Raw genomic sequence first — 27,751 nt, forward strand, 5'->3', positions numbered from 1 at the left:
CACTAGTGAGTGATGTTGAACTCCCGCTGTGTGGGGTAAATGAAATGTATTTGGGTCAACATAGTAATGTACATACAATATGGGTGGTCTGTATAGACAGTATTAGGGTATTAGAATAGGATGAATAATAGTGCAAACATATTGACATAAATTGGTATCATGCATAATACCACAGTAGGTATTCCTTGTTTTTATGTTGTTTTAACACCCGACACACATATATACGCATGCTTCTACTGAAGAAAAAAGACAAATACGTAAGTACAAAAACTGCACCTCCACCGGTAGCTTGGTATATGTACTGGAGTCATTCGGGGCTTTTTCCGGGACAAAAGCATGGCATTTCAATGTAGCACAGTATTAGGGTATTAGAATAGGATGAATAATAGTGCAAACATATTGACATAAATTGGTATCATGCATAATACCACAGTAGGTATTCCTTGTTTTTATGTTGTTTTAACACCCGACACACATATATACGCATGCTTCTACTGAAGAAAAAAGACAAATACGTAAGTACAAAAACTGCACCTCCACCGGTAGCTTGGTATATGTACTGGAGTCATTCGGGGCTTTTTCCGGGACAAAAGCATGGCATTTCAATGTAGCATGGCTCAATTTCTCGCGGATCGTTCAAAATGTGTCATCCAATGAGTAGCTCCTTGTGGAGAGACTGTCCTTCATTCGGTCCTAGAGCCTAGCACTGCCGCGTCTACCGAAGAAATGGATATTTATAAAACGGGCACATATATGTCACATGCAAAACGCGATGTTTTAGGCTAACCCCTAATACTTGTTGTCGACGGGATTTCTTTAAAACATGTATGGCTCCCTTCTGTTCACAAGCAAGAGCGATTCACGCCGCGTTTAAGCGCACCTCCGCTCCTTCCTCATCTATTAGCACCAAAGCTGGTCTGAAGGCTTTGGGGAGTGCTATCGAAGTTGATGGTCCTTTGCTGGATATAGATCCGGTACGTTCCGGTAACAAAGCACTATTAAGGTACTAGCCTGATCATATCGGGAACGATTAATATGACCACATTAAATCTTCTAGGCCATTCCGCCCACGCCATGGTTCCATGAGGAATTTAGGGTCGCCAGAGCTTCGCCCGTTAAATATATGTATGATACAATCTTATTTGTAACAGGATTACCTACTACACCGAAGGAACTGGGTTATAGTACCTAGAAAATCAACATCAACATCGCCCCTTAGCAGTGGGCTCGCAAATACTCAGAGTGTATTTCTGCTATGAAAAGCTTTTCAGCGAAAATACTGCTTCCTCACAGATGCCGTGCGGAATGGGTTTAAACAACGCAGATTGAAAGAGAAGCTCGGCCTAAATCGCCTCGAATGTATATCGTGCCTTATGTTGATTTTTTTAATTTTTTTAAGGGACATTGTGTCAGGGTCGTCAGAATAAGTGCAATAGTATACATGGGGCAATAAGCCGTTGCCACGCCAGTTTTTCAAAATTGTAAAATACGTAATTTGTCATAATCACGAGGATATCCCCCTAATTTTTAAGATTACAGCTCTTCGTAAGTTTCAGAGATATCTTATATGTATATGTTTGTATTTTTATAAAGAAAGTGGACTTAGTTGTCTGCCGATTGTATTTTTTTTTTTTTTGAGCACTTCCTCCTTGATTAGGAATATCTGAAGATATTGCTCCCGACTTGAAGGCAATAGCTCTATTAGGATATATTTGATATACATATAAAAACTCTGCGTGGCTATAAACCGATTAGGGCCACTTCTTGTAGGAACCTTACTCGTGTCCGAAAGTAGCAGCATGACAAATTTCATTACAAAAACTAGCAACAAACGAGAATTTTGTGTGGCTATCAGACCAGCTTTGGTGCTAATAGATGCTAAAGGAACGGGGGTGCGCTTAAACGCGGCGTGAATCACTCTTGGTTGTGAACAGAAAGGAGCCATACATGTTTTAAAGAAATCGCGTCGACAACAAGTATTAGGGGTTAGCCTAAAACATCGCGTTTTGCATGTGACATATATGTGCCCGTTTGTAAATATGTATTTCTTCGATGGATGTGGCAGTGCTAGGCTCTAGGACCGAATGAAGGACAGTCTCTCCACTCATTGGATGACAAATTTTGGACCATCCATGTTACATTGAAATGCCATGCTTTGGTCCCGGAAAAAGCCCCGAATGAATCCAGTATATATACCAAGCTACCGGTGGAGGTGCAGATTTTGTACGTACGTATTTGTCTTTTTTTCAGTAGAAGCATGCGTATATATGTGTGTCGGGTGTTAAAACAACATAAAAACAAGAAATACCTACTCGTAGATGAGGGCTATTACGATCAATGCATCGTACAATTTGTATGTCAATTTGTATGTCCGTTTGAAAATCAAATATTTCTGCTGAAATAGTAAAACAAAAATTTACTTTTACTTATTTTCAGCAAGTAATTCGAAATTTCGGCTGTTAAAAAACTGAAAAATGTTTACTTAAAAATAGTTGATCATAAAATACTTATAGCTTCAAAGCATAGTAAAATATTCATGTTCTTTTTTCTGCTGACGACGACAGCTCGCATCCATTCAAGTAATATCTGAAGTAAAATGAAAAAAAAAAAAATGTGTTTGCTTTGCTTTTTTCTGTTGCTGAAATATTTTTCAAATGCAAATGTAAGCTGTATACAAAAATTCCAAACCGACAAAAAACTCATTGCTGGTAAAGTCCATGATGTAATAACGACAAGGTGGTCTATGTAGTGACAGCTCATTTTGAAAACTTCCATACAATACGAATAATGAGAGAAAGGGGGAAGAATAGAAGAGGCCGTTTTGTGAAATAGTATTAAATAAAGTACTTTTTTGTATCAATGCACTAAATCCACAAATGGTGACGAAATTGGGTGTTTATTTAAATTGTTTAAAAAGATATTACTCATATTAATATACGCTAGTCAAGACAGAGCAAAGCAGGTATAGAGTAGTGGTGTTGGCCTTTTATACCGAGAGTGATAATTTTTTTTTTTTTTGAAAGAGACTGTCCTAGAAAATAGCTTTACAAGCCCTTCGAGTAAATTTCTGCCATAATAGATACGGATTCTGAATGCGGATCTTCAATCCTGAATTAAGAGGACCACACTATCTCCGCAAAGCTGCAGCCTATGAGATAATAAGTGATAATACTTATCTGTTATTATATTTGATATAATTAGCTAGGTTTAGATAAAGCAGCTACCCTGCTGAAATTACTTTCGCTACCTCGGGCGTTTTTAAGAGTAGGAGAGCTCGTTTTTTATGTAGATGCTGGGGGAGGAAAAAGGTTCGATAGAAATGTGGATCGGTAGCCAGTTAACACAGTTGGCTAAGCATGTGCTGACGATTGAATTTCCAGTGCGCCCTTATAGTTTTGATGAGAGGTAGGGCTGGTGATTGATATGAAATACCCGGGTATTCAGGTAGCGGGAATCCGGTTACCCAGACATTACCCGAGTATCCGAAAATCCCTATGCCCGATGATCACACCAAATATGTGAGCAATGTGGTGTTGAAAAATTGTTTAAGGGCTTTTTCATGAGCGGACATGAGTTACTGCAGAGTTCAAACAAACGTCAAATAATACCCGGCTATCCTATTATGCGGTTACCAGGCATTAACCAAATTATTCGGGCGGCTGGCTCCAGTAACAACGTGAGAGATTGCCGTGTCAGGCATTGTTGTTTTGACGAGAACATCGAATCGTGTGACTGCTGTATTTTTTGGGGCACATTTTACAACCAGATCCGAGATTCACTTCTCAGCACCGCAGAGGTGAGATAATATGCAGGGCTAAAAATTACAGAAGGATGAAGTAACAAAAAATGCACACAATTATGAAGCTTCCTAAACGCCATTCACCATAAAATCGCCTACGGGTATACTGACTATCAGTATAGTGATGTGCTTAAGGCTAAAGCCAGGAGGGATCACTCGGTCCTAGTTTGTTTGAAGTTGAAGGTTTTCTGATGAACAACTGCTTTACAATGTGTAATCAAACACTATTGCCTGCACACCAAGATATGCGTTGGAATTAGCACTTGCCATATAAAACAACACACACAAGAAAACAAAACATCCACAAAGGGATGCGATAGAAATATGGTTAACTCTAGAAAAGCTTTGATTTGATGGCGGATCTGGGGTATTTCAATACATCACATTGTAATGCACATACGAGCGCCACCTCTGCCATAATATAAAAGTGATGTTTGCCGACTTTGGCAAGGGTTAACAAGAGTGTAGCTGGTCCAAATGAAAGTATAGCCTCTAGCACGCTATATCACCCAATAAAGCCTAATCAATTTTCCCAACTCCCGAAACATTGGCAAAGTCATTACATATCCTGTCTTTCGATCCAACCACGTCGACCATGTTGCGACGGGTGGAAGAAATGCTTTTGGACCACACTCGGAGCGGCAAAAATCAGGAAAAAAGTACCTGGAAAGGATAAAAGAATTTAGATGTACATTATGATTATTATTTTAAACAAATTACCTTCATTTTGTGTGGATAATATTAAAATTTCTCTAATTTTGTTAAATAAACAAAATTATTTTTATGAAAATTGTCATCAATTTGAATGAAAGAAAAGTCAACACAAAACAGAGTTGGAGAAAAAAGTGATGTCGTTGCATACTTTTCCAGGAAAATTAATTTGTATGGTTTTTTCTACAATCTTTCTTCTGAATGAAAAAGTACTTTAGCAAAGAGGCAAATTGAGTTTCAGAGTGGGAGTTCAAGATGGCGGATTAGAAAGAGAAGCTGCCAACGTCAGTCACCTTGTAATTGCATCATGGGTAAAGTCAAAATTTTTTAAATTTTACTATTTTTCAGTAAGCAATTCAAACCCTGAAAGAATTGCACCAAAATTTATGCGGCGTTAAGCCACCACTTTTAATAGAAAAATACTTTAATGAAAACTAAATGATGTAAATCAATAAAACATATCAATATGAGTGCTGATATAATTATTAGAAGCATTACATTATAAACTTTTTAGTATCCAGTAAAAGTTTCTAAAATTAGTGGGAGCTTTTTTTAAATGTGTATGACACACAATCATTTTTTTATTTTTATCACACCGAAGATCCTAGGAACAAGTTTTTTCAATAAGAAAGAAGTTTTTCTAAGCGGGGTCGATCCTCGACAGTGATTTGGTAAACACTCCGGGTATATGTATTTCTGCCATGAAAAGCCTCTCAGTGAAAACTTACCTGCTTTGCGGATGCCGTTCGGAGTTGGCGTAAAACATGTAGGTCCCATCTCGCCAAGTTGTAGGAAACGGAGCACGACGCAGATTGGAAGGTAAACTCGGATAAAATTCTCTTCGGAGGTATATCGCGCCTTGCATTTATATTTTATTTATATATACCCATTTACATGATTTTTTTCCTATTGATTAAAAAAATAATGAAAAAACAATCACGATTTCTTACTATTGTTGCAAAAAATAAAAAAATACTCAAAAGTAATAATAAAGTACTTTCTGATTAATTTTCATTACTTACATTTTTTCTGGTTATTTTTCCACTTTGTTGGAAATATTATCATTTATTGCATTCAGATAATTTCTACATACAAGCACATTAGGGAATGCTATAGTAAATGTTAAGTGCTTATCTATCTAGTCATACAGGGCAGATGCAACATGTAGTGCGAGTGGTACGGTAAATATGATATTGTAACGATTTTAGTGAAATTGCGCTTATTCCAAATCTTCTGCTAACGTTCGAATCGCTAAAATGTTGAATAGATAACTCCAATATTTAATAATGCAAAAATAGTCCTTATTAGACTACTTTGAAAGTACTTCACAACCAATAGCGTGCTTAAATCAAACTGATTACACTCAGCTTGTGCTGCTTTTATACTCTCTGTTTTCTCATTCATCCGTTTCTCCTAAGGTCTAGTAACTTGGCGAACTGCACGCTTGGATACGCAGCCGTATATGTATATTAGGCCGGGTCGATTTGTGGGGAGGCAAAAAAATCGCTCTGTGAAAATAATATTCTAGGGATCAAAATAAGAAACTTTGCCGAAGGAACCATACCTCTAAAACGAATTCTGATGTCCCCCCTTTGGGTCGAACTTGCAAATTTTGAAAAATCCCACTTTGAAATGCCTATGTTTTTTCTTTTAGGAGTTTATTTTTCTCTTTAAAAATTGATTTAGTCAGAACATATGTAAATAAAAAAATGAATTTAACTTAGTAATAGAAAAGAAATAAAAAAAAATTATTAGAAATTAGCATTTTTACAACCCCCTTTTAAAACCAAGGCATCACTGTGATGCATTTGCATATCGTAAACATAGTTGTGAGGGTTTTTTATTCAACCGTTTTAAAAAATGAAGGTATCACTGTGACACAATTCCAAATCGTAAAATTGCTTGTGCTGTTTTTTTTAAGCCACCACAAGACACAACAGGTAGAATTGAAATTGCCCCTACCCAAAAGTTCGACCCAAAGGGGGGGACATCAGAATTCGTTTTAGAGATATTGTTCCTTCGGCAAAGTTTTTTATTTTGATCCCTAGAATACGATTTTCATAGAGCAATGAGCGATTTTTAAATCGACCCGCCCTAATGTACATGTATATTTGTAGTTTATAGTCTCTCGCATAGCCATAATATGTGAGTACTACTTCGGCCGATGATGACATGCGTTTGTGAGTATCTCTCTGCTGCCTTGTATGTATGTGTGACATGATGATTAACGTGTTTATGTAGCTTGCTTTAAGATTGTTGTTGTGCATTTACTTAGCGATGTGAAATTCGCCACACTGCCCTCCACCTAAGTCGGATCGTCCCGATCAGACAAATTTCCTGATCTAAATGCTGCCAGCCTTTCCAAATGGACCACTTTCATTTTGGTTCGTGGTTTACCAAGGGTTTGTATGCTGTAAACTACATCGTTGATCCGTTTTCCAACTTTGTATGGGCCTTCCCAATTGCACTGTAATTTCGGGGACAAACCTTTTTTTCGTTGTGGGTTGTATAACAGCACCAAATCTCCTTCCTGAAAACCTTCCGAATTAATTGCTTTATCGGTCCTGGCTTTCATCTTGTCACTCATATTTTTGTTCGTTGCCTTACAAAATCGTGGATTTCCCTCATCTCTTCTTCCTAGACGCCAGTGGATTTCTTGGCATTTCTCTCCGCATCGGCATCTATCCCAAACTCCAAATCAGCTGGCAGTCGAAGGTCATTGCCAAAAACTGGTTTTGCGGCGGTTTGTCCCGTTGTATCATGCACTACCGATCGGTAAGCCATCAAGAATAATGGTATGCGTGTATCCCACTCTTTATGGAACTTGTCCACTACTTTCCTTAAGTGCTCCTCCAATGTTCTATTGAATCATTCCACCATACCATCGGACTGAGGATGCAATGCATTTGTCCGAGTTTTTCGAATGCCCAATTTCTTAAACATTTTTTGAAACACCGCTGATTCAAAATTTCTCCCTTGGTCAGAATGTAACTCCATTGGTACACCATACCTTTCAACCCAATTGTTTATGAACACTTCTGCTACTGCTTGCGCTTCTTGATTTGGGAGTGGGTATACCTCTGGCCATTTGCTGAAATCCATAACCACCAGTACATATTCGTTCCCCAGTTGCTAGTAGGAAATGGATCTGCGACATCCAAAGCGATCCTTTCAAATGGCGCACCTGAGTTATATTGCTTCATCTGGCCATGATTTCGGGTTTTGGGCCCTTTTGCTCTGCTGTAAACCTCGCAGTTCGCAATCCACTCAGTGACCGACTGACGGCAACCAACCCAAAAGAATGTCTTCTTAATATTCTCGAGCGTCTTCGTGATTCCCAGATGACCTCCACTTGGACCATTAGATAGCTCGTTCCTGACGGAATCCTTTTCCTGGGAACAACTATCAGGTTCCTCTTACATTGACCATCTTCACTCTCCTATACTCGATGGAAGCAACCGGATATCAACTCTAAACTGTTCCACTGCCCAATATGACTTCGCAATGGGACTCTCTGCTGCCATCTCCTCTCTATTTGGTCTTTCGTTTCGTTCGAGCCCTTGCATAACATGTGACAGATCTGTATCTTCTAGCCGACACTTCCTTAGTTGTTCCTTGTCCCATTCATCCGTACATGTTATAGTCATTAGCCGGTCATCTATAATGTCTTCTTTAGCCTCGGCCTTCGAGCAGCGTTTGCATTCCAAATTACATGGTCATCGTGACATTGCATCGGCATTCCCATGGGTACTACCTTTCCGATGCTCAATGGGAAAGTCATAGCTTTGTAGTCGCTCAATCCACCGTGCCTATTGTCCTTCTGGATTACGGAACTGCAGAAGCCATTTCAACGCTGCGTGATCTGTCCTGGCGCGGAATCGCTGTCCGTAGAGCTGCTTGTGAAAATGTTTAATGCACTCTACCTATGCTCACAGCTCTCTCCTTGTAACGCAATAGTTCCTCTCTGGTTTTCCAATTGATCGGCTGTAATAGGCAACTGCCTGCTCCTGTCCATCGACCAGTTGTGATAAAACGCCTCCTATAGCTTATCCGCTCGCATCTGTATCCAGAATAAACCTTGCTCCTGGAATCGGATATGCCAACATAGGGGCAGTGCACAAACGCTCTTTCAATGTTTGGAAAGCCACTTCTTGCTCCTTCTTCCATTCAAAAGCTTTATTTTTTCTTGTAAGCTCGTGGAGGCTATGTGCTACGCTGACAAAATTTGGTACAAACCGGCAGTAATATGTGCACAGCCCAAGGAAACTTCTTAATTCTTGCAAGATCTGTGGTCTTGGCCAAACGTTTACAGTTTCTATCTTTTCATTCGCAGTGCAGATGCCCTCTGTCGTTACCTTATGACCCAAATAATTTACTTCCTTTTTAAACAGCGAACATTTTTTGGGACTTAGTTTCAGACCAGCGCCAGCTATTCTCTAGAAAACTTCCTTCAAGTTCTTAAGATGTTCTTCAAAGTTCTTGCCCAATGCGATGATGTCGTCCAGGTACACCAAGCATGTTTTCCAATGTAGTCCTTTCAGTACCTGGTCCATGAGTCTCTCAAAAGTAGCTGGTGCATTACAAAGTCCAAAAGGCATCACCGTAAATTGCCAAAGACCATCACCGACACTGAAGGCTGTTTGCTCTTTGTTTTCGTCCTTCACCTCCACTTGCCAGTAGCCGCTTTTCAAGTGCAGTGTGGAAAACCATTTCGTACCAGATAGCGAGTCCAGAGTATCGTCAATTCTTGGCAATGGGTAGCTATCCTTTTTCGTAACGTCGTTCAACTTGCGGTAGTGTCCACGCAAAACCTCAATTTTCCATCCTTCTTCTTTACAAGTACTACCGGCGAGCTCCATGGACTAGCTGATGGTTCGATGACGCCGCTGTCGCCCATTTCTTGTATGATTTGACTCATAACTTCCCCCCTCGCCAGTGGAATACTACGAGGAGCTTGACGGATTGGCCTCGCATCTCCAGTGTCAATTTGATGTTTCACAACGTTGATGCGGCCTGGTTTTGAGCCATCTTGGTCAAATTTCTTCGCGTAGTTTAGGAGCAGTTATTTTGCCTTACTCTGATAGGCTTCCTCTAGCCCCTCCGTCCATGCCGTGATGTTATTTGAAAGATCAGTATTACTAGTTGAAACGTGTTCTTGGAGCTGTTCACAGTTAATAACTACATCAGCCCCTTGGCATCCTCCCAATATAGCTCTTTTGGTCAGTTTGAGTGGTGACTTGAACTCATTGAGTACTCTTACCGGAATACGTCCATCTTGTTTTGTCATAGCCAGGGTTTTTCCTCCAAGTACATTCGGTGTTGATTTGTTTGCTGCTTCAACAACCCACAATTTGTTTGTCACACGATATCCATCAACCTTTGCCCAGATGACTACTTCGGATTTTGGTGGTATTTGCTGACTCTCTTCCAACAGCACTCGTTTACTGCTGTAGCCTCTCTCGTAGACGAAATTAAGTGGCACATCCATGTTCTTATATAGAATCGTCTTTCTTTACATATCGATCTTGACGCCTTGGTCGATTAAGAAGGCCACTCCAATTATTATTTCATCAACAATCTCTGCCACTATAAAGTTGTGTAGTACCGTGACGTTCCCAATTGCTGCTTCACATGCTACTGCCCCAATTATCTGGGTGTCCTCTCCCGTGGCTATACGTAGTCTTGCTCCAAGCAATGGTCTTATCTTCTTGTTGACTAAATCTGATCGAATGATGGAATGAGATGCACCCGTATCTACAGTCAGTAAACGTTCCTTCCCATCCACATGTCCTCCGACTGTAAGATTGCTCGACTTTCATCCAATCTGCGAGATAGAGATTATGCTTTCCACACTTAACGCATTTGACTGCATCATTATTCTTCTGCTGCGTACCCTTCAATGCTTCCAAAATTGTGTCTACCCATTCGGGGCTTACTACTTCCACACGATGAGCCTTGTATGCTGGTTTACTCAATAGGGAGGCAGTTTCCTGAGTCAATGCATGTGACACCGTTTCTGCGAATGTGGGTGTTGGGTTTGCGTATGTGGCTCGCTTCGTTTCGACGTCCCGTATGCCATTTATAAAACTCTGGATTTTTACCCTCTCGGTGTATTCCACGGGTGCGTCTGCCTTTGCTAAAAGGGCCAGCCTATCGACATCCGATGCGAACTCCTGAAAAGTCTCATTCGATTTTTGGTAACGGTTTTACAACTCAATTTGGTATATCTGCTTCCTGTGTTCGCTTCCGTATCGCCTCTCTAGAACGCTCATCAATGTTTCATAGTTTTTCCGTTTGTACTCTGGAATGGTCTGCAAAATCTCAGCAGCTGGTCCTTTAAAGCCACGAATAATGTAGCAACTTTATCTTCGGCATTCCAGTTGTTCGCTGCTGACGTCTTCTCAAATTGGAGCTTAAATACCTGGAAAGGAACAGAACCATCAAACGTTGGGGATTTTACCTTCAGAGTAGACGGTGAAGTGATTGGACGGTTCAATTGTAACTCCTGAATACGATCTTTTAAAGCATCTATTTCAGCCTCCATTTTATCTTGTCGGCTACTGAACCCTTCCTGAAACTGCATTAGTTTCTCTTCCATACGCGCTTCTAGTTGTGCAGAGATCTGCGATGATACCTGTGCTGAAATTTGTGCCGACATTTCTGATATACGTGCTTCTTGTGCTTTAATTTTAGATGTTATTTCTGATGACATCTTTGAGATACGTGTCTCCTGTGATTCCATTTGGGATGATATTTGCGACGACATTTCTTGTGCTTCAATCGCATTTCTTGTGCTTCAATCTTGGATGTTATACGGTTCTCCGGTGAGTCTAGTTGTGTTTCCATCTTGGATGTTATACGTGTCTCCTGTGATTCCAGTTGGGATGCCATTGTCGACGTTTGCGCTGATATTGCAGCCAATATCATGTTAAAGTGTGTGCTCGTAACTGTCTGCGATGTTTCGTTTTTCTCTTAAATTTTTGTTGTTGTCTCGTCCCCATCAGGATGAAAGACATCATCGTCCACATTGATTCCTTCCGACTCCATTACCTCTCGTAACCGTGTTTGAAGATCGATCTTATTGCCGGTTGTATCAATCCACGGTTCTCCAACTCCTTTTTCAGTTGCTGGATCCTTAATTCACTTCAATTCCTCTTCTGACACTAATTGTAACGAATTTAGCGAAATTGCACTTATACCAAATCTTCTGCTAACTTTCGTGTCGCTAAACTGTTGAATAAATAACTCCAATATTCAATAATACAAAAATGGTCTTTATTAGACTACTTTGAAAGTACTTCACTTAACTTCACAACCAATAGCGTGCATAAATTAAACTGATTACTGACTACTCAGCTTGTGCTGCTTTTATACTCTCTGTTTTCTCGTTCATCCATTTCTCCTAAGGTCTAGTAACTTCGTGAACTGCACGCTTGGTTACCCAGGCATATATATAACTGTATATTTGAAGGTTATAGTCTCTCGAATGTATGTGTATATGTGAGTACTACTTCGGCCGATGATGACATGCGTTTGTGAGTATCTCTCTGCTGCCTTGTATGTATGTGTATACATGATGATTAATCTGTTTATGTAGCTTGCTTTAAGGTTGTTGTTGTTGTGCATTTACTTAGCGATGTGAAAATTCGCCACACTGCCCTCCACCTAAGTCGGATCGTCCCGATCAGACAAATTTCCTGATCTAAATGCTGCCAGCCTTTCCAAATGGACCACTTTCATTTTGGTTCGTGGTTTACCAATGGTTTGTATGCGGTAAACTACATCGTTGATCCGTTTTCCAACTTTGTATGGGCCTTCCCAATTGCACTGTAATTTCGGGGACAAACCTTTTTTTCGTTATGGGTTGTATAACAGCACCAAATCTCCTTCCTGAAAACCTTCCGAATTAATTGCTTTATCGGTCCTGGCTTTCATCTTGTCACTCATATTTTTGTTCGTTGCCTTACAAAATCGTGGATTTCCCTCACCTCTTCTTCCTAGACGCCAGTGGATTTTTTGGCTTTTCTCTCCGCAACGGCATCTATCCCAAACTCCAAATCAGCTGGCAGTCGAAGGTCATTGCCAAAAACTGCTTTTTCGACGGTTTGTCCCGTTGTCTCATGCACTGCCGATCGGTAAGCCATCAAGAATAATGGTATGCGTGTATCCCACTCTTTATGGAACTTGTCCACTACTTTCCTTAAGTGCTCCTCCAATGTTCTATTGAATCATTCCACCATACCATCGGACTGAGGATGCAATGCATTTGTCCGAGTTTTTCGAATGCCCAATTTCTTAAACATTTTTTGAAACACCGCTGATTCAAAATTTCTCCCTTGGTCAGAATGTAACTCCATTGGTACACCATACCTTGCAACCCAATTGTTTATGAACACTTCTGCTACTGCTTCCGCTTCTTGATTTGGGATTGGGTATACCTCTGGCCATTTGCTGAAATCCATAACCACCAGTAATTATATTTGTTCCCCAGTTGCTAGTAGGAAAAGGACCTGCGACATCCAAAGCGATGTTTCGTTTTTCTCTTAAATTTTTGTGGTTGTCTCGTCCCCATCAGGATGAAAGACATCATCGTCCACATTAATTCCTTCCGACTCCATTACCTCTCGTAACCGTGTTTGAAGATCGATCTTATTGCCGGTTGTATCAATCCACGGTTCTCCAACTCCTTTTTCAGTTGCTGGATCCTTAATTCACTTCAATTCCTCTTCTGACACTAATTGTAACGAATTTAGCGAAATTGCACTTATACCAAATCTTCTGCTAACTTTCGAGTCGCTAAACTGTTGAATAAATAACTCCAATATTCAATAATACAAAAATGGTCTTTATTAGACTACTTTGAAAGTACTTCACTTAACTTCACAACCAATAGCGTGCATAAATTAAACTGATTACTGACTACTCAGCTTGTGCTGCTTTTATACTCTCTGTTTTCTCGTTCATCCATTTCTCCTAAGGTCTAGTAACTTCGTGAACTGCACGCTTGGTTACCCAGGCATATATATAACTGTATATTTGAAGGTTATAGTCTCTCGAATGTAAGTGTATATGTGAGTACTACTTCGGCCGATGATGACATGCGTTTGTGAGTATCTCTCTGCTGCCTTGTATGTATGTGTATACATGATGATTAATCTGTTTATGTAGCTTGCTTTAAGGTTGTTGTTGTTGTGCATTTACTTAGCGATGTGAAAATTCGCCACACTGCCCTCCACCTAAGTCGGATCGTCCCGATCAGACAAATTTCCTGATCTAAATGCTGCCAGCCTTTCCAAATGGACCACTTTCATTTTGGTTCGTGGTTTACCAATGGTTTGTATGCGGTATACTACATCGTTGATCCGTTTTCCAACTTTGTATGGGCCTTCCCAATTGCACTGTAATTTCGGGGACAAACCTTTTTTTCGTTATGGGTTGTATAAAAGCACCAAATCTCCTTCCTGAAAACCTTCCGAATTAATTGCTTTATCGGTCCTGGCTTTCATCTTGTCACTCATATTTTTGTTCGTTGCCTTACAAAATCGTGGATTTCCCTCACCTCTTCTTCCTAGACGCCAGTGGATTTTTTGGCTTTTCTCTCCGCAACGGCATCTATCCCAAACTCCAAATCAGCTGGCAGTCGAAGGTCATTGCCAAAAACTGCTTTTTCGACGGTTTGTCCCGTTGTCTCATGCACTGCCGATCGGTAAGCCATCAAGAATAATGGTATGCGTGTATCCCACTCTTTATGGAACTTGTCCACTACTTTCCTTAAGTGCTCCTCCAATGTTCTATTGAATCATTCCACCATACCATCGGACTGAGGATGCAATGCATTTGTCCGAGTTTTTCGAATGCCCAATTTCTTAAACATTTTTTGAAACACCGCTGATTCAAAATTTCTCCCTTGGTCAGAATGTAACTCCATTGGTACACCATACCTTGCAACCCAATTGTTTATGAACACTTCTGCTACTGCTTCCGCTTCTTGATTTGGGATTGGGTATACCTCTGGCCATTTGCTGAAATCCATAACCACCAGTAATTATATTTGTTCCCCAGTTGCTAGTAGGAAAAGGACCTGCGACATCCAAAGCGATCCTTTCAAATGGCGCACCTGAGTTATATTGCTTCATCTGGCCCTGATTTCGGGTTTTGGGCCCTTTTGCTCTGCTGCAAACCTCGCAGTTCGCAATCCACTCAGTGACCGACTGACGGCAACCAACCCAATAGAATCTCTTCTTAATATTCTCGAGCGTCTTCGTGATTCCCAGATGACCTCCACTTGGACCATAGATATGCTGACATCTCCTCTCTATTTGGTCTTTCGTTTCGTTCGAGCCCTTGCATAACATGTGACAGAACTGTATCTTCCAGCCGACACTTCCTTAGTTGTTCCTTGTCCCATTCATCCGTACATGTTATAGTCATTAGCCGGTCATCTATAATGTCTTCTTTAGCCTCGGCCTTCGAACAGCGTTTGCATTCCAAATTACATGGTCATCGTGACATTGCATCGGCATTCCCATGGGTACTACCTTTCCGATGCTCAATGGAAAAGTCATAGCTTTGTAGTCGCTCAATCCACCGTGCCTATTGTCCTTCTGGATTACGGAACTGCAGAAGCCATTTCAACGCTGTGTGATCTGTCCTGACGCGGAATCGCTGTCCGTAGAGCTGCTTGTGAAAATGTTTAATGCACTCTACCAATGCTCACAGCTCTCTCCTTGTAACGCAATAGTTCCTCTCTGGTTTTCCAATTGATCGGCTGTAATAGGCAACTGCCTGCTCCTGTCCATCGACCAGTTGTGATAAAACGCCTCCTATAGCATATCCGCTCGCATCTGTATCCAGAATAAACCTTGCTCCTGGAATCGGATATGCCAACATAGAGGCAGTGCACAAACCCTCTTTCAATGTTTGGAAAGCCACTTCTTGCTCCTTCTTCCATTCAAAAGCTTTATTTTTTCTTGTAAGCTCGTGGAGGCTGTGTGCTACGCTGACAAAATTTGGTACAAACCGGCAGTAATATGTGCACAGCCCAAGGAAACTTCTTAATTCTTGCAAGTTCTGTGGTGTTGGCCAATCGTTTACAGTTTCTATCTTTTCATTCGCAGTGCAGATGCCCTCTGTCGTTACCTTGTGACCCAAATAATTTACTTCCTTTTTAAACAGCGAACATTTTTTGGGACTTAGTTTCAGACCAGCGCCAGCTATTCTCTAGAAAACTTCCTTCAAGTTCTTAAGATGTTCATCAAAGTTCTTGCCCAATGCGATGATGTCGTCCAGGTACACCAAGCATGTTTTCCAATGTAGTCCTTTCAGTACCTGGTCCATGAGTCTCTCAAAAGCTGGTGTATTACAAAGTCCAAAAGGCATCACCGTAAATTGCCAAAGACCATCACCGACACTGAAGGCTGTTTTCTCTTTGTTTTCCTCCTTCACCTCCACTTGCCAGTAGCTGCTTTTCAAGTGCAGTGTGGAAAACCATTTCGTACCAGATAACGAGTCCAGAGTATCGTCAATTCTTGGCAATGGGTAGCTATCCTTTTTCGTAACGTCGTTCAACTTGCGGTAGTCCACGCAAAACCTCAATTTTCCATCCTTCTTCTTTACAAGTACTACCGGCGAGCTCCATGGACTAGCTGATGGTTCGATGACGCCGCTGTAGCTCATTTCTTGTATGATTTGACTCATAACTTCCCGCCTCGCCAGTGGAATACTACGAGGAGCTTGACGGATTGGCCTCGCATCTCCAGTGGCAATTTGATGTTTCACAACGTTGGTGCGGCCTGGTTTTGAGCCATCTTGGTCAAATTTCTTCGCGTAGTTCAGGAGCAGTTGTTTTGCCTTACTCTGATAGGCTTCCTCTAGCCCCTCCGTCCATGCCGTGATGTCATTTGAAAGATCAGTATTACTAGTTGAAACGTGTTCTTGGAGCTGTTCACAGTTAATAACTACATCAGCCCCTTGGCATCCTCCCAATATAGCTCTTTTGGTCAGTTTGAGTGGTGACTTGAACTCATTGAGTACTCTTACCGGAATACGTCCATCTTGTTTTGTCATAGCCAGGGTTTTTCCTCCAAGTACATTCGGTGTTGATTTGTTTGCTGCTTCAACAACCCACAATTTGTTTGTCACACGATATCCATCAACCTTTGCCCAGATAACTGCTTCGGATTTTGGTGGTATTTGCTGACTCTCTTCCAACAGCACGCCTCTCTCGTAGACGAAATTAAGTGGCACATCCATGTTCTTATATAGCATCGTCTTTCTTTACATATCGATCTTGACGCCTTGGTCGATTAAGAAGTCCACTCCAATTATGACTTCATCAACAATCTCTGCCACTATAAAGTTGTGTAGCACCGTGACGTTCCCAATTGCTGCTTCACATGCTACTTCCCCAATTATCTGGGTGTCCTCTCCCGTGGCTATACGTAGTCTTGCTCCAAGCAATGGTCTTTTTTTTTTTTGCTGACTAAATCCGCTCGAATGATGGAATGAGATTCACCCGTATCTACAGTCAGTAAACGTTCGGCAAATAGTGGCACAATTGTGCACACTCAATTCATGCGTATTCTTATTCTCTTTAATTTAGTTGTCGCTAAGCATTTGGCGCAGTAACATCGATTGTGTTCGTTGCTCGCTGTGTTGACGAATGTTATTAGCAAGCAACAAGCAAAGATCGTTTGTTAGTTTTTTCAATGCGCAAATATAATAAGAAACGATTATCGCGCTCTCACACATCTGCACGATGCCTGCTTTAAGGTTTTTGTTGTTGTGCATTTACTTAGTGATGTGAAAATTCGCCACAGTATATATACACATATGTAGCGAATTGCTAAGGCAATATGTAAAAAAAAAAATAGATTCATAGCTTGGTGCCAAAAAGTTTTATTTAGAAACTAAAACGATCCTGTATGCATTCAACCTTAAGTCTGACCATGTTACATAAATATATCCAAAATTAATAAATAATGTAAATGGCACAATATCTCGACATAAGCATAACGACTTCCAAAAAAATTAAACGTAATCTACATGGACATATGTTAAAAAATTCATCTGATTATAATTAAGGATGACAACATAGAGTATCGTTCTAGTTGGAAGTCAGATTATCAACCAAGTATTACTCATACATATTTTTTTATAGCAAATCGATTCGCAAAGCCCTTGCAATGTATTCGTCGGATACCGTAATAGGCACGATAATTTGTTGGTAGGTAAATCTGCTGCAGTTTTTTTAAATATTTTTTTACTTACATACTTAATTGGGGCTTAACCCTTTAAACGGCTATGGCCGTCCAACAAGGCGCGCCAGCCGCTTCTTCGCTCTGCCAATTGGTCCCACCAAGGGAGTCTAAATAGCTTTCCACCTGGTCCTTCCAACGTAATGTAATATTGTTCCAAAGCGGTTAAGTTCTGCAGCTAGTATAAATTTCTCCAGCATCAAAATAAAGAAATCGCACAATAACGAGTCACCCCGTTTGAAACCTCGTTTAGTTTCGAACGGTTTGGAGAGATCCTTCCCAATTCTGACTGAGCTGATGGCGTTGCTCAAAGTCATTTTGTACAGCGTATACGTTTTGTTTGGAAACCAAATTAAGACATAATTGCATATAGGTAACTCCTTTTCGTGCTATCGAATGCGGCTTTAAAAGCGACGGAGAGGTGATCTGTGTCAATTTTTTACGCGGGTTTTTTCTAAGATTTGGAGCATTGTGAAAATCTGGCCGATGTTAGATTTACCAGGTCTGGTCAGGATAAGGTCCCATCAGCCGATTCACGGTGGTCTTCAATCTTTCCCACAATACACTTTACAGGACTTTACATACGATTTTAAAAAGGCTGATTCCACTATAGTTGGCTCAGTTTAACGGATCCCCTTTCTTGTGTACTGTGCAAAGGACATTTAAACTCCAATCGTCGGGCACGCACTCGTTCGTTTACGCAAAAGCGTTACACTTTTACCCTGCATAAAATGATAGTGTGCCAGTGCAACCCAGCCAAACCAGCGGATCGTGACAATTTTTTTCATAACTTCACATATTTTTAGCGATAAAAATTGAAATGAAGGAAATAATTGCTAATGAATTTTTATTATTATTGACAATGCGCTTGTGAGAATCAACTGATATACGGGGTAGCCATTTATGTTATTTTCATGCACTATAAAAGTTGACACTTTTAAAGTGTAGGAGTAACTCTATTAAGGTTTACCATTTATTTAGGCAACCATTTTTTCAGGAAAGAATCGTTCTAACAGGAGTTTGCCCTGAACTTAAAGCCTGTCGCCGAATTTTTTGGTAAAATTTGCGGGTGTTATTCCTGGTGCCTAGCAGCTCAAGCTCCTCGCATTCACGCCTCTGCTTTTTTTCCTGAATAGGCGTCTCGCTTCCTTTTTCAACTCGCGGTAGCGTTCACACACTCTTGTTGCGCTCGCATTAAACGTAGCCCTGTAGACAGCGTATTTTCCTTCGGTTGCCACGCGGCATTCTTTACCGTACCAGTTGTTTTTCGTGGTCGCCGGTAAGTTTTGGCGCATTGAGAAAATCTGGTCTATGTTATATTTACCAGGTCTGAAGCTGCACTGTTAAGGTCCAGTCAGCCGAATCACGGTGGGCTTCAATCTTTCGCACAATACACTTGACAGGACCTTATACGCGATTTTAAGAAGGCTGATTCCGCCATAGTTGGCACAGTTTACCGGATCCTCTTTCTTGTGGACTGGGCAAAGAACATTTCGTTTCCAGTAGTCGGGCATGCACTCGTCCGACCACATTTTGCAAAGAAGCTAACGCATGCGCCTTGCCAATTCCTCGCTGCCGTATTTGAATAGCTCCGCAGGCAATCCATCAGTTCCCGCGGCCTTGTTTTTTTTTATCCCTCATCATGGATTTCGGGATCGAGTTAATCATGCCTATGCTGTACATTATTGTCTCCATTAAAGAGAACAGAGAAGTGTTTACTTTCATAATCTAAGTACTCTCTGAACCGGGGTTACAAGGTGGCCGTTTTCGTTTTTACATTAGTTCGCCCGAAACTTAAAGCCTTCAGCCTGTCGCCGAATTTTCAAGCTCCTCGCGTTCACGCCTTTCTGCCTCTACTTTTTTCTTCCTGAAAGGGCGTGTCGCTTCCCTTTTCAACTCGCTGTAGCGTTCGCACACTCCTCTTGTTGCGCTCGCTTTTAACGTAGCCCTGTAGGCAACGTGTTTTCTTTCGGTTGCAACGCGGCCTTCTTCACCATACCAGTTGCTTTTCTGTGGTCGCCGGTAACCAATTTTTTCCTTTAGTGCTTTAGGGATATGCTCCCACTGTTCCTGCATTCCGTTGGTGTGGTTTGTGCTCTCAGCGAGCAAGTGTGAGAGTCGAGCTGCGAAATCATTGAGGCGAGCACATATTATGGCTGTGACGAGATAGGTCCTCGGATCGTGCGCACATTTAAAACACTGGAAGCATGCCGTCCGTCTATCACAACTTGGTCCGTCTGATTGCGTGTATTGCGATCGGGGGCCTTATCGCTTGAGGTATATTCATTGTATTCATGTATATTTCATTGTGTAGGCTGAACTTTCCGACTCTAGGAGCAAAAACACCTTCTTTGCTCAACCTAGCGATAAAGTCGGCAAGCACGGCTTTTATATCATGACGGGAGCAGCGCTTGTATGTGCGTTCTAAACGTTGATAGAAGGTGTCTTTCTCCTCTGTCGGTGCATGGGCGCAGATGAATTATATATAGAATAATTTTGCTTTTATTCGGGTAGCGGCGAAACGTTCGTCCACAGGCGTTAACATCACTACCTGGTAGATGTCACATTTTTTAATCTTCGTCCTTCTTTACTTGCTTCCAACGCATTTCTTGGATGGCGGTGATGTCGAATTATGCTTTGACGAAGATATAAACCAGCCGGGCATCTGCGTCAATCACATTTAGGGAATGGACATTCCAGGTGAATGCCCTCAAATCTTTGTCCTTTAAACGTTTTCCATGGTCGTCATCAGTTAAGGGTTGTCGTCTTATCCGAGGCTTTGTTGTGTTTTTCATTGGAGTGTAGTTTGGCGGGTCCCAAGCCCAGCGCGCAACCCGCTCAGAGGTGATGAAAATATTATTTACACGTTTATATTGCGAACTTGATCTAAGACAGACGCCCGCTGCAGCCACACCTTGTGGTGGACAGACGCTACGGATGAATATCCCCCAGTTATCCCTTAAACCGAGTATGTCAGACTGGCCTAGCCAGGTTCTAGCCTTCTCACATGAGCTCACCACTAAACGGATGTTCAGTGGCCACCCAAAATGCATTTGACCGCATACAACTGGAAGTAGTGAGATGCTTGAACCGCATGCAAAATAATCGACCTACCACTCCCAGGAGAATGGCGATCAGAAGCTTTCCCCACTTGCGTGGACTTCTTCAAACGGCTCCACCCAAATATTTATCTCATGAAAATAAAATAAAGGTTGTACTTGCTTTACGATAAGAGAGAAAAATAATTTTTTTTTATTGAAGCGATTACAGATACTTTTTAATCCATTCTTTTTAAGTATGTCCACTACTAAGATTTTGACCGCAGCTGAATCTGTATGCCTAGACAAGTGCTCACGATATGCTGTTACATCCCTCATTGTACGTGTAGGCAGAAATTGTCCAGTGAATATTATAAACGGTAATCTTTCTTGCAATATAGCGGAAAAATAATCAAGAGTAATCAAAAGTAATCAAACATTTTTTTCTAATGGTAATCAATTGGTAATTGCTTTTTTCGGAAATCAATTGAAATAATCATTGGCAATTAAAATAGGCATCTAATTGATTGATTACTAATGGCAATTCATATTTAACAGGTCTGGTACATACCTACATACATTATTAAATAAATATTTTGTCTCTACAAACATGAGTTCAGGTTTCTATTCTGAAACCCAAACCTGAACGAAACCGAAATAAAATCTGCTGAACGAAACCAGTACCGAAAACGAAATGGTTGAGTTTAATATCATATTAAAACCTGTAAAAAGTGGTTTCGAGCCTTTTTGAATTAAGCTAACGATAAGTATTTTTTTCTTGGTCAAATTTTGTGGTATTTGGGTCTATTTTGCAAAACAAGCCTTGTTTAATTTTTCTCGCATTTAATATTTTCAACTAGTTTTTCTTCTTTTTTTTCAGAATTTTTCCAGAGCACGGCAATTCTGTTGCCGATATTGAACCAAAATTCGATCGTTTAATTTTCTTTTGGTCTGATAGACGCAATCCTCACGAAGTACAGCCTTCCCATCGTACTCGTTACGCCATCACTGTGTGGTATTTTGACGCCAACGAACGCGAAACTGCGTTAAATCGTATTAAAAATAGTGAAAATGATACCAATGAAACACCGGAAATAAAGATTACAAATGAGAATGTACCGAATGGGACGATGACTGTTAATATACAGGACCATTCAAAACATATGAAAATAAGCCCTCATGGAGATGCTTTAAACGAAATTGAAGCAACTACAATGCTAGAAACACCCGAACTCAAAAATTCGTCGACGGTTGCGATTTCCAATGCAAATTCAACTCCCATAATAAACAATGGTATATTTACAAATATAAAAACATCAGCAGAAAATACACATATAAACAGCAAGAACATAAATGTAATTGCAAATTCAAATGAAATTTGCACGTAACATATTAATCGATTATTGTTGTTTTTATAATGAAAGCATGTTTTTTCGTATTAGGAATGTTGAAGATATTCGTATCCGCAGAGCTTGCGCAAGGTGTGACACGACAATGAACTGTTGCCTGTGGAGTAGAGCTGGATTCGATTCGATTTTTGGAGAATCGATCTTTTCGACTCGGTTTTCAAGAAAAATGTATTTAATCTATCAAATCGAGTCGAAAAAAGTTGATCTGTACTTAATTAATTAAACGATTTTAACAGTTTAATAAAGCTCTCCAGTTTTTTTTTTGTTTCTGTAACTGGCGCTAATTGGCAACAGCAAGGGGTGCTACATGGTTTCCACTTGCTCTTTACATCGGAGTGGAATTATATGCAAATTTTTTTTTTAAATATACATGGGACTGGGTTGGTTCCCATACAAAAAAAAAAGTTGCTAATGTCCGCCCCTAAAGTTAAAGATTATGTTGAGAGGGTTTCGGAAAAATTTATTTTTATTTTTTTTTGATCCTTCGAAATACAGCCGAAAAGGTTTTTTCGTTGTAACTTGGGTATTTGACGTCCGATTTTTAAAATTGATATGTCATTATTTTGGCCTTGAGAATCTTCACATTTCCGTTTAATGTCCCTTTAAGCTATGAAGTCGTTTTCATATGATTAGGTCAGCTAACAAAGTTGTACCCCCTAATGTATCCTTTTTTCCTTACCAAACGAAAGTACATAATAATTCAAGAAAATGTTGCTTTGAAACCATATTACTAAAATAATAAACAAAGAAGTTATATTTATTGCAACTGTTATTTTACCTGATTCTCATTATACTTAAACCTGAAACTCATGATATTTTTGGAGGAAAAATTATTATTAGAGTTTGCATTGAAAAGTTAATAAAGATATGCCAAATATCATGAATAGGGGAAGTCAAAGTAAATAAGTGGGTCAAATCCGTTGTTTCATATTTATAATAAAAACACTATATAATAATATACTATATACTGTATTCAAAAGTCAGAGTCTGACTTTTCACCTCGTATAACAGCTGTTATACCAAATTTCTCAAAAAAAGAATTCAGCCCTTCAAATAAGGGAAAAGGGCGCACCACGACCACATTTTTACTTTTTCAATTTGCTGAACGCGTTAACAAAAGAAAATAAAATTTCGAAATGTAGAATTCTGAACTTCAAACTTCGTAAGCCGATATCTATTTTTTGGAGGCTAAGTTCGAAAAACGGAGATAGTACTTTGTTTACTTAAGCCTCAATCTCTACGAAAAAGTGGGTTTGTCCAATACCCAGAAAAAAGTTGAATTTGTCACATTGTGTTACATAGTAATACGAAACAACATTTTTTTTCCGAAACCCTATCAACATAATCTTTAAATTTAGGGGCGGACATTAGCAACTTTTTTTTCGACCCAGTCTAATATACATGTACCAATTTTTTGCGAAGAAATTTGTAATTCCTGCCTTTTTTCAATTAAACAGAGGAAGCAAACGGAGGCGGAGATCTCCACCACGACTTGATTCCTTTGGTGTCGGATATGTGAAAACAGGCGTCAGCTGGCGTGACTTGTCTCACCAATCCCCTAGGCTGTTAAGCGCCAATTGATGGTGATGATAAAATATCTATATCTTTCTCTTTTCTCTCGAATCCAAAATAATTTAAAGCTCTTCTGTTTGGAAATTCGTATGGAAATGTATTTTTAAAAAGCTTTATAAACCATGTTTATTTTTCATGAATGGTTAGTTTATGGCTCAAAATTAAGTTGCAGATTTTTTACAGTTCCTATGAGCTATCTGTCAATAAGCTGCAACTACATTGAAAAACTACTTTATAGTAGTAGCCAATAAAGCTAAATTTATGAATAAATATGAAATTATACATACAGTTACTGTAAGATGATTCAAACTTCGCAGGCTAAGAAAAATCGAAGGATTCTTAAAATACAATCGATTCTTCGTTGGTTAAGAAAAGATCGGCTAAATCGATTAACAGTCGAATCGAAATCCAGATATGGGAACTTCCCAGAATAGTCCACCTTAACCGAAAAACTAAACTATGATTAAAAAAAAAATGCTGAATTATTAAAGATAAATATTTAAATGTTATAAAATTAATATTTTCAAAATTTTCCTTAATTGCGATTGTGAGTTATCGGTACACAAATTTCATGTTCACGTGGTGATCAGTTTTTTTATTTGCAAGAGCATTTTCTCTTCGCTGTTTAAATTTCTAAGAGTAACGCAGCAATTCAACTCTAATAGCTAGAATTTGGCAATAAAACAACTAGGCGTAAAATCAATGTAAAAGAGCAGTGACGCTTCAATTAACGGTAAATTTTGGATTTAGTTTTAAACGATATTCTAGAATAACGTCACGCCATACAGAGGCTATTTAGTCTTAGTATATCTGAGCTGGCGATTGTAGATGCAAATAGTTTTTTATTTTAATAAAAGTTGGCAAAGTTTCGTAACGTCACGCCATGTTGTAAGTAATTTTCTCGATAAGTAATGCCTTATTCTGAATTCCAATTCAATCCTGTCTTATGCAGATGGATTCTTCGAATAACGGTAAAAATTATTCAAAGTGATATAGGGAAAAACTAAAAACTGACCCACTAAGGCTGGAGAGAAGCCTTTTAAAAGCAAAAGAGAGGGCATCAAAGTATAGAAAAAGGTTGAAAAACGTATGATGAATGAATGCTACAATTGTGTTCAGGATGTATGTAATGAATTAGTGCCCCTAAAATATTGGTCATTGATGGACGAAGCTGTTAAATGGAAACATTGGCGCAAAGTTGAAGATCGCGTTGCTTTGACACACACCAAATGTTCTTTATCTGATCTTTTGTACGAACTAGATGCACAATTTACCTTTATTTAAACGCCACTTTTTTTATTAAACGTTCCCAACAAAACTATTTCAAAAGCAAAAGAATAACATTAGCCCAGAAGATCTAATTCTACAAATTGACTTTGCAGAGAATTATAGGTTAACTTGTCAAAATGAGGTGCAAAGCGCACATTTTAGCTACCGTCAAGTTACCATTTTCACTTGCGTTGCTTGGCTGGTTGGCGAAGTAAAATCGTATGCTATAATCAGTGACAAACTCGCTCACAATATATTCGATGTGTGCTGTTTTTTAACGAAACTTGTAGACATAATCAAAAAAGAACATGGCTAATTTCAAAATATTTATATTTTTTCGGATGGAAGTAGCTCTCAGTTTATACATAAATACATAAAATTCATCATTTATCAAGCAGCGAAGACAGGCAAATAAAAGCAGCCGAGACTACGTTTTCACATAAAAGTGTTGTATAATAATAAAATAAACTTTTAAAACGTATTTATTGCTTATTTAAAATATTTTTAAATAAAAAACTACACATTTTAAAATGCATGTTTTATTTTTAAACGTCAAATGTTATGTGCATATTAATTTGGTTTATTTTTTCAAAACAACAAAATCACAGCGCTAACCCCAATTGAATATCTTCATACATCCCTTCAATTTGAAATTTCTACAAATATTTTAAAATTGGTATATCAACAAAAAAAATTTAATGGATTTAATTTCAGTAACATAACGTCAGTAACGTCACGCCAGATACTTTGTCTGGTAAAAAAAAACGAAAAGGTTTTTGCATATGGGAAATTGGAACATTAACCTTAAATATATAAATATCATGATAAAAAGTTTCACGCGAATAGTACTACCCAATTCGAAGAATTATGCCTTTTCAAAATTCAAGCCAAAGGGGACTTCCGGTTTTTGTACATCACGCCAGCCCATATATTAGCTTATATAATTTAGTATTTTTAATAAATTTCGGTAACTTTTTTACTAAAATAATGTGGAGGTATATAGTTAAGTGATTGGGGCCAACTACTTTTGGAAAGTAATCAGATGTTATTCGTATATACGATTCCTCTTTTAAAACCCTAATTCATATATCGAAATAATGCTTTTATACCCAGTCAGCATTTTTTGAAAATTTTGATCGCAAAATATTAAATATTATATATCCAGATGGTTAAAAACGTTCAAATTTAAAAGTATTTTTATACTCAGCGTGCTTTGCACGCAGAGTATATTAACTTGGATTGGATTGGATAACGGTTGGTTGTACAGGAATAAAGCAATCGAGATAGATATGGAAGTCATATATCAAAATCATTAGTATCGAAAAAAAATTTTATTGAGCTATGTCCGTCCGTCCGTCCGTTAACACGATTACTTGAGTAAATATTGAGATATCTTTACCAAATTGTACCAACATGAGCTTATCTGGACCCAGAATAGATTTGTATTGAAATGAGCGAAATCGGACGGAAACCTAGCCCACTTTTTATTTATATAAAAAAAAAAAATAAATGTAAGGCGCTATAACCTCCGAAGAGATCTAAGCGAGCTTCTCTTCCAATTTGCGTCGTGCTCCTATTGATTTTCCCTACAAATCGGCCGGACGGGACCTACATGTTTTATGCCGACTCCGAACGGCATCTGCAAGGCAGATGAGTTTTCACTGAGAGCTTTTCATGGCAGAAATACACCCGGAGCGCTTGCCAAACACTGCCGAGGGGCGACCCCGCTTAGAAAAATTTTCTTCTAATTGAAAAACTTTATTTCTAAAATTTTGTTGTTGCTTTACCCGGGGTGTGAACCCAGGGCATACGGTGTGGTAGGCGGAGCACGCTACCATCGCACCACGGTGGCCGCCGTTTTGGAAAACACAAAAAACCTGATTATTTAGTAAATAATACACCTAGCATGTTGAAATTTGACGTGTGGACTGATATTGGACTCTTGATAAACAATTTTTAAAATGGGCGTGGCATCGCCCACTTGTGATAAAATCAATTTTACAAATATTATTAATCAAAAATCGTTAAACCTATCGTAACAAAATTCGGCAGAGAGGTTGCCTTCACCATAGGGAATGCTTTGAAGAAAAATGCGCGTGGCACCGCCCCTTTTATGACTAAGCAATTTTGTAAGTTTCGGGAGCCATAGCTCAAAGAAAAATTAACGGATCGCAATAAAATTGGGTACACAAATTTTCCCTATAGCAGGATATATTTCTAGAAAAAATGGACGAGATCGGTTAAAGACCACACCCACTTTTATATAAACGATTTTTAAAAGGGTCGTAGGCGAAAATAATAAGCTATATCTTAACGAAAAAGGGCTTTGTAAGCAATTTTCTATGTTTCGGGAGCCATAACTCGGAAGAAATATTAACATATCGTAATGAAATTGTTTACACATAGAGGCACATAAGAGAGAACTTGAGGTCATATATAATATCGCTGCAAACAACGGATATAAAAAAGCACTAGTAGATAAGCTCAGAAGGACAAGTGAAGAACAAAAAAAAAAAAAGAAATAATGAAAAGGAAAATAATAGCTGGACGACTATGACATATACTGGAAAAGCAACATACAAATTGGCAAACTTCTTTAAAAAATACAACATTAACACAGCATTCAAAATATCGAACAATCTAGGGCGAAAACTAAGAACTAACACTAACTCGAGGATCCGTTTAGCAGCCACGGCG

General features: G+C 39.3%; 1 protein-coding gene across 3 annotated transcripts in view; it reads left to right on the forward strand.

Moving 5' to 3' along the window:
- The window catches only part of Hph (HIF prolyl hydroxylase), a 562,987-nt gene extending 537,402 nt beyond the window's left edge, over positions 1–25,585 (forward strand). For all 3 annotated transcript variants that reach the window (XM_067759874.1, XM_067759873.1, XM_067759872.1), the window contains one exon: positions 21,685–25,585. In XM_067759874.1, coding sequence (XP_067615975.1) covers positions 21,685–22,192 — 508 coding nt within the window. In that variant the 3' untranslated portion in view covers positions 22,193–25,585. The remainder of the gene's footprint in view (positions 1–21,684) is intronic.
- The last annotated feature ends 2,166 nt before the right edge of the window (positions 25,586–27,751 follow it).

Source organism: Eurosta solidaginis, chromosome 1 (assembly GCF_040869045.1).
Source record: "Eurosta solidaginis isolate ZX-2024a chromosome 1, ASM4086904v1, whole genome shotgun sequence".
Lineage (NCBI taxonomy): Eukaryota > Metazoa > Arthropoda > Insecta > Diptera > Tephritidae > Eurosta > Eurosta solidaginis.